The 16,895-nt window shown below is 35.5% G+C and overlaps 1 protein-coding gene across 2 annotated transcripts in view; it reads right to left on the bottom strand.

Moving 5' to 3' along the window:
* LOC107572316 (homeodomain-interacting protein kinase 3-like) overlaps nt 1-16,895 on the bottom strand; it is a 79,595-nt gene that overhangs the window by 11,206 nt on the left and 51,494 nt on the right. For both annotated transcript variants that reach the window (XM_016258741.1, XM_016258751.1), the window contains exons 3-8: nt 10,639-10,762; nt 2,719-2,838; nt 2,483-2,569; nt 1,150-1,334; nt 901-1,063; nt 681-804 (exon numbers count right to left, since the gene is read on the bottom strand). In XM_016258741.1, coding sequence (XP_016114227.1) covers nt 681-804; nt 901-1,063; nt 1,150-1,334; nt 2,483-2,569; nt 2,719-2,838; nt 10,639-10,762 — 803 coding nt within the window. The remainder of the gene's footprint in view (nt 1-680; nt 805-900; nt 1,064-1,149; nt 1,335-2,482; nt 2,570-2,718; nt 2,839-10,638; nt 10,763-16,895) is intronic.

Raw genomic sequence — 16,895 nt, 5'->3', positions numbered from 1 at the left:
AAAGCTTGATGGTTGTACTGTAAAATAAAACTATTATATTAGTATTTTTTTCTTAAATACTGTATTTTTAAAATTTATTTTACAGTGAAATATTAGCAATAATTCTTATTACTAAAAAGTCATTTATTTTGTTATTTTTTTAATTTTAGCAATTATAATAACAATAATAATAACAGTAAATTAACATTAATGTTATTTTATTTTACAGTACAATTAATATGATCATAGTCATTATTATTTTATAATCATATCAATTCTTCTATAATCATATAAGCATTTAATATAGTTTAATATTTTAATTTAGTAGTAACAGTAGTAGTAATCATCATAATAATAACAATTATTATTTTTACAGGAAAATATATATATTTTTAATCAATCATTTTATAATCATATTGATTTATATAATCCCAAATTTTTTTAGGCCAAATTGTGCAGCCCTACAACAAACTTTTTTTAAAGTCACAATCGCTAGATATTTTAGAAACATAATCATTGATTTATATAATCACAAAGTCTTAGGCCAAATTGTGCAGCCCTAAAAAAAGAAGTACAACAAACTTTTTGTTTCATCACATTTGAAATTGCAATTACAAGATTTTTTGAAAAATTGCAATGCAAATTATGCATCCCTAGTTCAAATTATAATGCATATCTCACTGTGATGCGCTTTCTACTACCTTGAAGAGTAGGAGGGCATAGAATGAGTGCCTGCTGAAAGGACTCGTTACACCCAAACTGGGCGCTTCCTGTCTGGATGGGAATTCCTGGATGCACCACAGGTGGAGCAGAAGGTGCCAGGGTCTAAAGCGGAAAGGTAAATAGATAAAATAGAGGAACAATCTGTTGTTTTCTTGTTTACAGTTAAACCCCAAGTCTTTTCAGAGTGTGCGCTTTTACCTGAGAGTGGACAGATGGCATTTTGTTGAAGGCGACAGTGATATTTGGAGCACTTGGAAGCGTCACAGGCTTCATAAGTGGGGGTGCTTTGTTGCGGTTGAGAGTATCGTACATGCTGGTTCTTGAGTGACACACGTCCATGATGTGGAAACAAGACTGGACACTGTTGGAGACACATTCCTTGAGAACGACCACACATAATAGAGAAGACAGGCAGTGAAACTGGCATTAAAAAAAGTCTGGACATACTGGTTGCAATGGGGGAAATCCATCAGGTGCTGCATAGTGACAAAAGGGTGGGTAAGTGCATCTGAAGGGGTGATTCTCTGATCGGCATCAATCATCAGCATCATCTTTAGCAGGTGCACGAATTCTCTCCTGTCAGCCTTCTCCGCCAACTGGTCACAGCCCTCCATGTTGAGCATTAGATTCACCTGATAAATGAATACAAAAATAATAATAATTTGTATTATTTATTTTTTTACTACTATTATTATTTTTATGTAATAGTATATACAGTATATATGTAAAACAACAACAACAGCATATCATTCATTATTTTATATACATGTTCATTACATTATTGTATATAAATGAGCATTAATATCATTATTAATAGAAATTACGTATAATAAAAATAACAGTAATAGTATTAACTAAAATATAATATAATTTAATCATAATATTTATATTAGAATCACTATTATTCTATATAATAATGATAAGTGTTGTTAATATTACAGTATAATATTATTAATAACCATAATATATAGTATTAACAACAACAACAATATTATTATGACTATTATTTAAATAATATATATATATATAGCATATTTATAAAACATTAATATAATAACAAAACACAACATTTATTATTTTATATATGCATATAATATAATACAATATTGTAATTCCAATATAATTACAGTATTGTACATAAATTATCATTATTGTTATTAATAATAAAATTAATACTTATAATAAAAAAACAACATTAATAAATATTAATTAAAATATAATAACTTAATATATTATTTATAATTAGAATAGTTATTATTCTATATAATAATGCTGTAAAATGTATATTATTATTATTAACCATAACATAGTATTAATAATAATAATAATAATAATAGTAACTCCTCAAATGTTTTTTTCCTCATGATGATGTATAACAGGGGTGCCCAAACTCGGTCCTGGAGGGCCGGTGTCATGCAGAGGTTAGCTCCAACCCCAATTAGATGCACTTTATAAGGCACAAAATCACCACAGGAAACATGCGTTTAGCTGCAAGTGCACCACAGAGATTTCCCAACCTCACTTCTTGTTGCAGGCCAAGAAGAGGTCTGGTGCAGGGGTGCCCAAACTCGTTCCTGGAGGGCCGGTGTCATGCAGAGTTTAGCTCCAACCCCAATTAGACACACCTAAACCAGCTAATAAAGCTCTTTCTAGGCATACTAGAAACTTCCTGGCAGGTGTGTTGAGGCAAGCTGGAGCTAAACTCTGCAGGACATCGGCCCTCCAGGACCGAGTTTGTGCAGCCCTGATGTATAACAAGCATTTGCAAGCAAAAACGTACATGTCCAATGTCATCTAGACAGCTGAAAATGTACTTCCTCGCCTCCTTGGACTTCAGTCCTGTTGCTTTCTCATGTTCTTCAGTCGTCTGCAGAAACAGGAAGCGTGTTTGAAGTCATTACATAAGAACTTTACATCAAAACTTTATGCAGAGCAGACAGTAACTCGATCCCGAGAGCTATGCAGTAAATTTATGACAGCAATGTCTGGTAAAGTGGACGATAAATGGACCCTTGCCTTCAGTCTCCATGTGGCGTATGGTAAATTGGACTCCTTGCAGAAGAATCGGGCCGTCTTCGTCCCCACGTTCAGAAGCTGCTCTCCGGGAAACCCTTGAGTTTGAGAGATGTAACGAATCTGCGGAGACATTTATAGCATTAGTGGATCTCAACATTATCATTTCTGATAAGTAAAGCTAAATCCATCTCAACGTTCTTGACAAGAATCTCTTGATTGATTCACAAATCATTACAACATGATGGAAACACGCGTATTGGTACTTTTCCACTATTACAAGAGGAAGTAATATGAGATAAGACGGGTCTAGCATAGGCAGGTCCATAAAAGTGGTATGCAGCAGGAAAACTGTGCCAAAATACCAATGTTCACAGTTCAGAAAGGCATTTTGTCTTGACAAGTATATTCGTACCATAAGCATAGTGCTTACTAAAGATAAAAATGGCTTGAATTTATTTGTAGGCATCAAATATTAATTGATGTCACCTGTGATTGTGCATCTTCAGGATGAAAAAAGGTTTCAAGAAGCTACAAACCACACAGTGATATCAATCAACATGAATCAGCAAAAACCGCACAACAAAAGAGACAAAAATAAGCAAATAACTTCAGTTGTTATTTCAAGCTCTGAGTAGCGTTTCATGATGTTTCACTCTTAATACAGAGCGCAGTATGGGGTCTGCTGCTACTCAAGGCTTTGTTAAGATGCCAAGTCAAGATGTTGGCCACTCTTTCTGCCCACAACAGATGTCAATCCTCTCACACTGAACAGGCAAGCCAACATTGAGAAATGCGTTCTTTACCATTTGGCTGATGTTTTTAATCCAGATCGATTTATAGTACAACTCATTACATGGACAGCTTCCATAAAGCAACTTAGGTTTAAGTGTCTCGCTCAAGGGCACATCTGACCTTAGTCAGGAAATGGCATGTTTAATTTGAAGCAAATGACAGGGTCAGAAATGAACCATGGATCAGGGAAAATGCCACTGGAAGTAACAAAATTTATCCTGAAAGTGACAAAAATGTACGACGTGGATGAAAAAAAAAGTCCCCATAATGCATTTCAATGGGATTTTTATCTGCCAACTAACATTTTATATATTTCCTGTTATTCTACACTTAAAATAGGGGTTTAGTATCAGGCTAGCATCTCTGAACTGTTCATAGCTGACCTGTAGCTGTCAATTTAGACTAGCATTTGCTTTTGCAGACGCCGTTTTTCGGGTCTGTCTCTTTAAATACAAATGAGCTGCTGTTACATATATATACCCGGTCATCCCGGTTCTTGATGCGCTATCCGAAAGATGCGCATCAAACTAACAAAACACTTTAAAGACCGACACCCAGAGCAAATGAAAGAGTTCAAGCAGGCAAGTTTCCATTTTATTTTTAATATTTCGATCTTCTGTTATGAATATTATTCCATATTTTAATGTGAATGTCAGATTGAAAGAAACATTGCCGTTTGCATAAGCGCGGCTAACGCTAATAGAATGAGCATTAGAATGAAGTTTCTTTCTGAACTATTTAATGCTCCTATAACTATTATTGGGGTAAAAAAAAAAAACAGGAGGACATGGTGGTGTTTACTATTTTTACACACCAGAGACTTTTAAATGAATTGTGAATCTAAAATATGCGTGATAGAGAATGTACAAATGGTTAACAGCGTTTATGTTATATCAGTCCGTCAGAAAAACAGTTATGGGCTTTTTTTTTTTTAGCTAGTTGGTTAGTTGTTATTCTTGGCTGGATAACTCTAGCAGGTATAGATAACTAAATATGTACACAGTTTGGATTAAATGAAAGTACAGTCAAATTGTATCTCCTGTATAGACTATCTAACATCAGCTTACAGTTAGAGAACAATATATTTTTACAATTAATGTTTTTGAATGTTATTTAATACAAACACTTGATCATTCATGTTTGTTCATTGTGCATTAAATAATTTTAACAGACTGAACTGATTTTATGTATTAGTACATTTTGAAATTAACCCTAAGAAGAAGAATTGCTATATAACTATTGTTTATTGATAGGTCATGTTATCTAACAAATGGAATCTTATTGTAAAGTGTTTTTAACAGTTTCCATTTATTTGATATACACTTGACTTAAAATATATGTAATCTTATCTAAACTTATTATAAAAGCTGAGGTTTGTTATTTACTGAAAGTTATATTTTAGCTGTTGTCAATGATCTAATGTTGCATTTAGTCAGACTCAACCCATTGCTTTACTTAAGTATATTATATTTTCCTGTTACAGCTGCAGGCTGAGGAAGACCATGAAACACACACCAGCAAACCCTAAAACAGACAACAGTTTACAGTTGTTTTGCAGCGGCAGCAGAAATATGGTTGCTTGTAGTTAGATAGATTATTCTTATTTTCTTTATTTTTATTTGACAGTATAGTTTTTGCCTAAACATAGCACATACCGAACCATACCGAAAACGTGACTCTAAAACCGTGATACAAACCGAACCGTGAGTAAGTTGAACCGTTCCACCTCTAATATATATATTTTAGTGCTGTCAAACGATTAATCGCATCCAAAATAAAAGTTGTTGTTTGCATAATATATGCATGTTCGGTGTATATTTATTATGTATATATAAATACACTCATACAGTATATATTTTGAAAATATTGACATGTCTACTTATATTCATATAATTTATATTATACATAAATATATTTAATATATAAATATAACATTTTTCGGAAATAGATAAATGCATGTGTGTGTATACATAATAAATATACACAGCACACATACATATTATGTAAACAATCTTATTTTGGATGTGATTAATCACGATTAATCGTTTGACAGCACTAATATACTTTTTTAAAATATGCATGCATTTGAAATATTTATAGTTTGCACAAAAATATTAAGCAACACAATTGTTTTCAACACTGATGATATTATGAAATGTTTCTTGAGCAGTAAATCAGCATATTAGAATGATTTCTGAAGGATCATGTGGCTCCTAGAGTAATTATGCTGAAAATTCAGGTTTGCGTAAGAGAAATAAATTACATTAAGACAGAAAATTTCTACATTAAAATAGAAAATAGTTACCCAAGACTGTTTTCAAAAAGACTGAACAATCTAAAAGAACCAAACTTTTGAAAGGTAGTGTATCTTGTGCACTGTTCATAGCTTCTTGATATGGATTTCATTTTATATTTATCAGTAGGTTATTTTTCTTTATTTATTAATTGTCCGTAAAAATCAATTCCAGGGGCAAATATTGCCCTCGGTATTGATTAATTAATCAACAAAAGGCTGAAAACACATTTCCAGAAATGACCAATGACCTTAAAGACAGCTTGGTTTTTCATTTGAATAGATTTCAATAACTTGTCTAACTCGACCTCAGTTCATAGTAACAGGTTATCACCTCAGATCTTTAACCATTACGCCACATTACTCCCTTTTAACTACCTATGCCTTAAACTAATTAAGAACAAAAAAGCAACTCCGCTGCTTTAGTGTTGTGATTTGTTTGCCATAGCATCCTTTTATAAATAAAAGCAATGACCTCATAACGCAAATAACATGACAAAGGCATTAAACAGTATTTGGTTAACCGCAGCTCTGTCTTTTTAGGAAAGGCAGGAGGAGTTCAACCCCATAAATGCATGAGTCTCTGTGTAAAAACGCCATTGTTCTTGTTGCCTTGGTAAACCGAGTATTACTGGTCAGTGAACTCTGCCGACGTTCGCCTTCAAGCGTGCATCTGTTGCTTCTCAGAAAGACTGTGTCGCAGCGGGCCTCTACCAGTGAAACACAAGCCACTACAAAGCCCTCATTGGCTGCTTGCTCTCATTCCTCTCCGTCTCTTCCTCTCTCGACAATGACGCCACCTCTCCTTTTACAAGCGCTGAGGCTCAAAACGGCTGTGTTAAACAAGCAGTGTTTATGGCATCTTAGGGGTGTTATAGTGACATGATCAGGTTGCCAAAGCATTGCACAAACACAGAGCACACTGAAGTGAGAACCTGCTGATAGTGCAGAGAGAGAGGGTGTGTGTGTGTGTGTGTGTGTGTGTGTGTGAGCGAGCGGGGCTTTCGGTTATAAATACATTCTGCTGTGTGGAGTGTAACTGGACCCATAGCTGGCACGGACAGGCGGCTTGGGGGTTTGTGGTCAGCAAACCCAAATCACCCTATTCTTACACAGCTGGCTAGTTTTGCTACTGTCATAAGCGCCATTTACACCACCTCAGACATCTGGTTTATCGGCAGCACTGGTCCATGATGGTAAACGCGCTCACACGTTTTTAATGTGTGCGAGTTATCTTTCATGTTATCTGAAGATATTCGCTTTAAGTATTGAGCTGACATACCTAATAAATAAATAAAACTAGTCCGTTGCATAATCTGCAACGTTTTTTTATATTATGCTATTTTTGATAGAAAAATGTGTTAAATACCACACTATACTCTTACTGATGGCTGAAAATAGTACCCAGAATGTTTAATAAAAATGTGCATTTAAATTAGTGTAAATTCTACATTCAAAGATATCTACATGCACCAAGATTCACAATGGTCATCTAAGCATAATATTAGATTCTATTTTATTACATATTATATTATATTTAGTGCTGGGCAACGCTTAATCTTTTTAAATCGCATGATTGTCTGCGATTAATCACATTATGCACAAAATTCAATAATGCATTCAAAAGTAGTGTATTGTGCACTTTTTTCATTTAAAAGTACTGTTATATGAATGAAAGTGCAATAACATTTGGTTTGCAAACACTTTAAACAAATAAGGTGCTTTTTTACAGCAGTATTCCTTTTAGATAGTAGCAGTTAAAATATTTCTGGTAAATCTCAACTTATAACAATGTAATCAAATAAAATATAAAACAAGCTATTTGCCACTGCCAGGGCATTAACGTTTTTTATAGAAAATATTTTATAGTTTGTTATAGAAAAACAAGTTATGCTCAGAGTCCAGAGCCTTGATCATAACATTATAACAGGCACCTTAGAGACCTGCACTATCGCGGGACCCAATGCAGCAGAGTGCAATGCGGGACAACACTTGACGGGCAAGTGTGGGTGCGTGCGGGTAGAGACTCATGTGTGCGGGATGCGCGATAACGCGTTAACTTGCCCAGCCCTAATTATATTATATTTAGTGGTGGGCAATGATTCATCGCGACTAATCGCATCCAAAATAAAAGTTTTTTGTGTACATAATATAAGTGTGTGTACTGTGTATATTTATTATGTATATATAAATACACACACATGCATGCATATACTTAAGAAAAATATGTTATGTTTAAATATTTATATATAAATTATATGAATATAAATATATCAAGTAAATTAATGTAAATATTTTTCAAAATATATACTGTATGTGTGGGTCTTTTTATATAGATAATAAATATACACAGTACACACACATACATTATATCTACAAAAACGGTTATTTTGGATGTGATTAATCGCGATTAATCGTTGCCCAGCACTAATTATATTATATTATATATCCTTACAATAATGATTTTATTTTATTACATAGTAATGAACAAAAATACATTGTTAGGGCAAGTCAAAGATGATCTCCTAAAATAAAATATACAATTTTTTTTTTATTTTTTTTTTAATGGGATAAGCCCAGGCTGATTTTTTAAATAAATAAATACAATACAACACAAATACAAACTTAGGACCTGAATTTTGTTTCGGAAACTGTTTCAGTCTAACAGTAGTACTCAGGTACAAAAATATATAGAAATTAAATAAACTGTAAATTAAAAACAGATTAAATTTATAAAAGTTATTCAGTCAAGAGCAGTGAGTGATTTTATATGACTGAAGTTATTGCATACTAAACTATTTCAATTTATTTCCAGCTCATTTTTTTAATGTAAAGGGCATTTCCCCTAACCTTATTAAATGCATGCATCATCTTTCATATTAAATTCTTACATTTTCTTAATTTCACTTAATATAATAAGACACTATAGGGCTGTTACCAATCAAATGAAATCAGTATTAACAAAACCAATCTTTCCACTGCAGAAGAAACAGAAGAAGCTGAAGTGGCATTTAGATGCATTTACACAGTTTAATAAAGCTAAAATGTAGCATGAATAGATTTACACCGCAAAATTACAACAGCATATATAATGTTATAAGCTTGGTGTTTTAAATCAGATTTTTTTTAATAATGCAAATATGAAATGTTGGACAAAAATTAAGATATAAGGTACTTTTAAATATGAAAGTAAACTGCCAGTAGGTCAGTCATCGAGGCATTTATTCAAACGATTTGTTCAGAAGGCTAATTCATCTAAGAATGAAGCAAGTGCCTGTCATTATGAATGGGTTATTGAATCATTGACTCACCCAATTCATTCAAAAACATTGAATAATTCAGTAACGTGTGTTGCTCTGAGATGCGTGACTGTTCTGCTGTGATCTTGGTTTGGAACTATTTTCGAGAGCAAAAACAGTCAACTTTGACAATATTGTATTAAAATGTAAGTCACTTAATATTAACTACTCGTTTAAACTCTTGTATCAATGTCAATGATTTGCAGTCGTACTGGTTTTCAGGAAAAACTGCACCCTCTTGGTCGTGTCATGTTGCTTAACTACGTTAGAGATACATTACATTACCACAGTCTGTTTTTTTCTTTGTGCTGTTGTGTTAATTTGTTTCGATTTCTCCATGAGATTCTCTTATACACAGATAGGCTGCGTGAGACTCAACTGGCTGACATTATCCATTGCCGTTTTTCTGTAGCTCACCCCAGTTTGGGAACCGCTGCACTAGAGAGTGAAAGAGAAGCTGAATCACTCATGCGGTTTTCAAATGACTTAATCAGACAGTCTGTGTGGATAATTTACTCATCTAACCTACATGCAGTATTTAATAAATGTGTGCAGGAATTTCCCTCATTTTACACTCAAAAGCTGCGGGAATGAGTAAAACTATGCAAACTATGCGATATATGCACAATCCCGGACCGAAGCTCAGGACCTGGTTAAACATAATTCTATTATACAGAAATTTGTACCATGACTTTTCCATGAAACTTTCTGGGTTTATTTATTTTTCCAGGCCTGGAAATCGCTGTTATAAAATTCCATGACTTTTCCAGGTTTTTCATTACCGTACGAACCCAGAAAAATAATCATGAAAATAATAAAAGTAATAAAATTAAAAGAAAAAAAAAAGAAAAAATATTTCATTGCATTTTGGGCTATACAACAACACTGAAGAAATTACAATTTGCTACAATGTAAAGTAGTGAGTGTACAGCTTGTATAAGTGTAAAATTTGCTGTCCCCTCAAAATAACACACAGCCATTAATGTCTAAACCACTGGCCACAAAAGTGAGTACACCCCTAAGTGAAAATGTCCAAATTGGGCCCAAAGTGTCAATATTTTGTGTGGCCACCATTATTTTCCAGCACTGCCTTAACCCTCTTGTGCATGGAGTTCACATACATTTTTTTTTTTATTATACTTTTATGAAATTATTTGTGTTAGTGCTTCCTAGAGGAAAAAAAAAAATCTAGATAAACTCAGTCATCCAAAATCCACTATTGGTCAATCTCTAACTAGCATGCTGTGCATTAACCGAGTTTTGCGACACAACTTGTGTTAAGATGCTGAATTCAAGATAAAATAGTCTCTTTTAAAAACAAGTCACAAGATGCCTGCATCCTGTTTTAGTACACAGGCACCCATAAACTCATAGATTCTGAAAATTTGTAGTTTTGCACAACACTGCTGCTACTAACAACGTCAATTTTCTTTTCTTTGAGAAGAAACTTATCGCAAAGACTTCCTCTGAAAAAAAGCAAATGTCGCCCAGACGTAACAAAGTGGGTCATTATCCGAGATCACTGGCTGATCTTACCTGGTCATACTCCAGTGCTCCTGGATAAAGCGGCCAGCCCAAAAAGAGCTCAGCGATGACGCAGCCCAGTGACCACATGTCTATGGCCTCACAGAAGGGTAAGCCCAGGATGATCTCTGGAGCCCTGGAACACATTATCAGGAAAGGATGCAAATTAATGGAGTGGTTACCTTGACAACAAGCTGTTGATTGAAAAGCAGTTGGACACTTCATTACGAAAGCTCTGGAGAAGGACGGACAAGCATTTGTTTGGATGAGCGAACGCTACAATATGAATCAAAAAATCATATGATAATATCAAGATGATTTATACACATCATCTAATGTTGAAGGGCACCTATTATGCCCCTTGCTACAAGATGTTATACAAGTCCCCAGAATGTGTCTGTGAAATTTCAATTATTTTGAAACTCAAAATACCCCACCAATCATTTATTATATCATTTTGGAAATGCCTATTTTCAGTGTAAGCGTAAACACACTGTTTTCGTGCATGTCTCTTTAAATGCAACTCCCGCCCCTTTTCCAGAATAGGGCTGTGCATTTACAGCTCCTATCTCAGATACTCTGCCAAAAAAACATCTGTTTGGTTTTGATTATCATGTCTATTGCACTGAAATCATGCGTTTTAAACCATATTAGTTAAAACTTCTGATACGGTTTTCTGAGCATACAGAAAGCGGCTGAGTACATCACTGGTGGAGCGAGATCCGAGCCAGGGCTTCAGACTAACTATTTTTACTAGGAGCACTGTAGCCCCTGATTGAAAATTTTTAGGAGCACAAGCAGAAAATTTAGAGGCACACCTTAAATCAGCCTGCAATGCAATCGTTCACATATTTTCCCCATTTTAACTGTATTACTGACATATACTTTGATAATAAATAGACTTAACTCATAAAAATTACAATGTGCAGTATTCTTTTAATTTCAGAGGGATATGAAAAAAACATATATCATGAAAAAATTACTATTGTTTTGCATTAATAAGTGCAGTTACTAATAATATTACATGTTCATTGTTTATTTCATGTTTATACACATTTGACAGTAAAGCACAAAGCCTGAGTTGGGAAGCTTACAAAATATATTTTATTAACAAAAACAACAATTTAATGTGCAAAATCAAATTTTTATGTAGAAAAGGTATATATTGTACTCTTATTAAATGTACCATTATTCTTCTATAGTCTTACATGGAACTGACCAACAACTTCAGTGATTATGTGTGATTTAGTCGCAAATTGAAGAAAAGTTTCTTACTTCATACACACACAAAAAAAGAGCAAAACTCTGTCAAAATCTGATTTCTTGATGATTTGAGCCTAGTGATTTTATAATTATTTTATAATTTCAAAATATAGAGGAAAAGGTATAAATTAATGTCTAATAAACCAGCAAGTGCTCCTCTGTTGCCATCTACAGGTTATAATGGTGATTTGATGGTGAGAAGTGTTTGTTCACCACAGTATATTTTGGTCATTCCATTGAAAATAACATTCAAATTGAATCATTTTGGAGCTTTAAAGTGCTGGCAACAGTTGTGTGAAATGCTTAAAAGTCATTGAAAATTGCTTGCATTTCTCTCTTAAAATGTTGTACAAACCCTGAAATGAATAATGTAATAACATTTGACTATTTCTACCACAACACCATGGTTACAGTTAGCGTTACTAGGGGTGGGCGCTATACCGGTATGAACGTGACTACCAGTATTATGTTGTTCCATGGATTTTGCTATACCATGGATACCGTTATATATTCATGAATGCAAATTTTGCATTTATATTGTTTTGTTCAATTTGGTATGCTTTGCAAATTTGAACACAAATGACGATAAAGAGTTGAGGCTGAATGTTTTTGTCTTCTGTGTGCAATGCCATACTACACAGGCATTAGTAATCAAGCACATAGAGCATCGTAACAGACCAAGTTAATAGAGCACAAATCGCCTACTCCAGTGGTTCCCAAACTGAGGGACTGTGTACAGTCAACAGATTATTTAGCAAAAGAAACCTCTGCAGGGTGATAAGACTACACTGCGTAATTTTCCCACTTATGCGGCCACTTGCCTGACAAGTAAATGCAAATGCAAAATATTAATCTGACACATTTTAATGACCTCAACATGACTCACAGTACCCCCGCTTGAGCTCTCCGTTATCAGTTGTGGTTGTATCATTAACAGACCCCCAGTATTATGTTGTTCCATGGATTTTGCTATACCATGGATACCGTTATATATTCATGAATGCAAATTTTGCATTTATATTGTTTTGTTCAATTTGGTATGCTTTGCAAATTTGAACACAAATGACGATAAAGAGTTGAGGCTGAATGTTTTTGTCTTCTGTGTGCAATGCCATACTACACAGGCATTAGTAATCAAGCACATAGAGCATCGTAACAGACCAAGTTAATAGAGCACAAATCGCCTACTCCAGTGGTTCCCAAACTGAGGGACTGTGTACAGTCAACAGATTATTTAGCAAAAGAAACCTCTGCAGGGTGATAAGACTACACTGCGTAATTTTCCCACTTATCATGCGGCCACTTGCCTGACAAGTAAATGCAAATGCAAAATATTAATCTGACACATTTTAATGACCTCAACATGACTCACAGTACCCCCGCTTGAGCTCTCCGTTATCAGTTGTGGTTGTATCATTAACAGACCCCTAGATGGCATGATTGAAGAATCAGAGTTGTATTGCAGGGAGCCATGTAGAAATATAAATGAACGAGGTAAACGTAAAGCAGATTATGAATATACTTAAGATTCACAAATACCAAAACAAGGTGTCTACACCAGACACGAGCGGCGCGATTTGGCGAAAGCAAATAGAACCCAGTGATGTTCTCTGCTGTGGATGCGGCACGACGCGACACGACAAATCCATGACAGTAAACTGATGCCCCGTTCTATTTCTGACGAACAGCACTCTGACACAAAGGACCATTTCAAATATTCATAAGAGACTCGTGAAAAAATAGCTTCCTCAAGCATATTAAGCAGCACAAATGTTTACAACATTGACAATGATCAGAAATGGTTACTGAGCAGCAAATTAGCATATTAGAATAATTTCTGAAGGATCATGTGACATTGACATTAAATGAACGATGCATGGTTCTGCTCTAAGCATGAAAGTAACAAGTTTGAGAAAGGACTTCCAGTGCCAGGTAAACGTAAAGCAGATTATGAATATACTTAAGATTCACAAATACCAAAACAAGGTGTCTACACCAGACACGAGCGGCGCGATTTGGCGAAAGCAAATAGAACCCAGTGATGTTCTCTGCTGTGGATGCGGCACGACGCGACACGACAAATCCATGACAGTAAACTGATGCCCCGTTCTATTTCTGACGAACAGCACTCTGACACAAAGGACCATTTCAAATATTCATAAGAGACTCGTGAAAAAATAGCTTCCTCAAGCATATTAAGCAGCACAAATGTTTACAACATTGACAATGATCAGAAATGGTTACTGAGCAGCAAATTAGCATATTAGAATAATTTCTGAAGGATCATGTGACATTGACATGGGGGGGGATCACTGGCCTACTCAAACACACAATTCATACATGTCTACCTCATGTTGCACGTTTGCACTTAAAAATAAAAAAATACTTTTCAGGTGAACCCTCACGTTTTCTAGTTAAATAAGGTTAAAATATTTTGCCTGTAATATTTGTTTTTCTCATATCGCAATATAATATCGATATCGCCTGGACAGTGTAAAATATTGTTATATGAATTTTAGCTCATATCGCCCACCTCCAAGCGTTACTGCTTCTCGTTTTCTATGTCAGCGCTGTTTGATCTGTTTATAACAGAGAATTCTGTGCAGAATTTTAATGCATCTCACTAGATCTCACAGCAACCTTTATTCATTCTGCGGCGAATTCAAACACTTCACAAAATGCGACCATTTGGTCACAGTCTGGAACCCTGTGAGTGTCTCGTATTTTCACAAGCTTACAGAAAACGGCTTACCAAAAAAAATAAAAAATAAAAATACTGGGTTGTTCTTTTTCATGTTTTCGGGTTGGTAGATGCACCGGAGACCCGATTATAGCACTTAAACACAGAAAAAGTCAGATTTTTATATGTCGTCACGTTTAAACATGATTTTATGACACACAGTATTTCGGGTTTGAGAAACCTGAGTAAGGGTGCTTTCACACCTGGCCCGTTGTTTCGGAACCTGGCGCGTTTCCCCCCTTAGCTCGGGTCGTTTGGGCATATGTTAACATGGTAATCGCGCTCGGATCCGCGCCAAAACAATCGGTCCGAGATCGCCTGAACGAGGTGGTCTCGGCTCGATTGAAAACGAACTCTGGAGCGGTTCGGTTGTAGCGAGAAAGCAATCCGATCTAACGAACCAGGCTGTATCACAATTTATAATGGGTAATTACGTAAGTTCCGTGAAAAGCATTAGCTTTGTTTTGCAAATACCTCAAAATGAACCTGTGAATGTCTGAGTGAGCACGTCTTCGCCATTCAAAATCAAAGCGCACTTTTTCATTTTTCTAATGCCGTCTTATTGCTCTTCTTCCTAGTAGGTGCATTTTAAAAATGTTTTCCCGATGAATCCTGGACTCCTGCTCAAAATGATAAATTAATATAACGACAGCTACAAAAAACAACAACAATAAGCCCGCAAAGCTGTTGTCATTCCATCCTGATGATGGATGACAGCCATGATACTGGTGGAATCCCGGAAAATAAACCGTGAAACTTTGACCAATGAGAGAACAGTTTACTCACGCGTGACTTGTATTAACAAATTGGGTCCATTTAGAAACGTTGCCGTGTGAAAGCGAACCGCACCAAAAATAAAACGCAACACTGTAATAATTTTAATCCCTGTTTTGGAACAAAGCAATCGATCTACAGGTGTGAAAGCACCCCAACAATCATCTCACGCTCACTTAAGCTCTAGAGTCATGCTTTGCATCCATATTGATATGAACCTGAGCCTAATGATGCAACATTACTGGTCTGATGCAGCGCGAGTCTGCCATTGGATCTGGGCTTTGACGTCAACGGGCCCATACACATCTGCTACCGTGACAACCGGAGGGAAAATGCTGGCTGCTTAGCTACAGATGAGGACAGATCTAAACACCAAAAGTGGGTGATGACAGAGGAGTCTGATGTCACACAATGAACCCTGGTTTGGATTAATAATCAACTACAGAGCAAACTCCTCAGGCAATAATGCTCTGCTGTATGTCCGAGCTTGTCACACATGTAGCACCTAAAGGATACACAGTTAAAACAGTCAGCTATTGATACCGGAATATATCATGCCAGGTCACTAATAAGCGGCTGTAACTACCAACAGTACACCTTACTTATGCGGTAACAAAAGCTGCTGTGAATAATTCACTAATGGCTTGGCTATGTGACACTGCCTTTTAAATTCAGGGCTTTGAAATTAAGTTACAGGTAGGGCTGGGCATCGTTCAAAAATGTTCGATATCGATACCTTGACTTCGATACCGGTTCCTGAACGATACTTTTTCCGATACCAATTTTATTAAATCAATTTTAACAAGATTATATTATCTAAAAGAAAAAACTTTGGTTTTATTTTTCAGCTTGTTGATGTTTATACAAACTCAAAGTCTGGCGTTTAAATAGTGTCAAATCTCGCGCATATAAAAAGACGCGCACACATAATTTGAGCGCACAGAACAGTATCCGCGCGAGGAAAACCATCCTCGCAAGGGAGCATTTCTGCACCGCGAGCGCACAGAACAGTATCCGCGTGCAAAAATGCGCTCTCGCGAGAACGGCGCTGGGTAGCGCTCGCTCGACCATCTCTTTGCCCTCTCAACTGCTCAACCCCTGCTTGCTCGTCAAGTTGACTTTTGAGACTTTGGAGGCGGGGATCAAATGTCAGATGTCTCCGCTCCTTTGATTGGTCATTTTCAACACATTACCTCATGACTAGGAATAGTTTTTTTGAATTTTTTTATTCAATAATTAGTCATGTATAAACAACATGGCAACACCAATACCTATTTGCATTAGAATATAAAAACAGGTATGAAACATGAAACATAAGGAATAGTCTATAGTATAGACTCTATAGTCAATTTACAATACAAATCCATTTTGACCATTATTTATTCATATCACACGTTTAAGACAATCTTTCCAAAACATAATAAGTTTTGGGATCATTATTTTTTTTCGGTAGTATTACAGCACACAATGAGCATATTTGAACTGTCGGCCA

Source organism: Sinocyclocheilus grahami, unplaced genomic scaffold (genome assembly GCF_001515645.1).
Source record: "Sinocyclocheilus grahami isolate Dianchi unplaced genomic scaffold, SAMN03320097.WGS_v1.1 scaffold30.1, whole genome shotgun sequence".
Taxonomy (NCBI): domain Eukaryota; kingdom Metazoa; phylum Chordata; class Actinopteri; order Cypriniformes; family Cyprinidae; genus Sinocyclocheilus; species Sinocyclocheilus grahami.
This window is presented reverse-complemented; position numbering and strand designations above follow the sequence as displayed.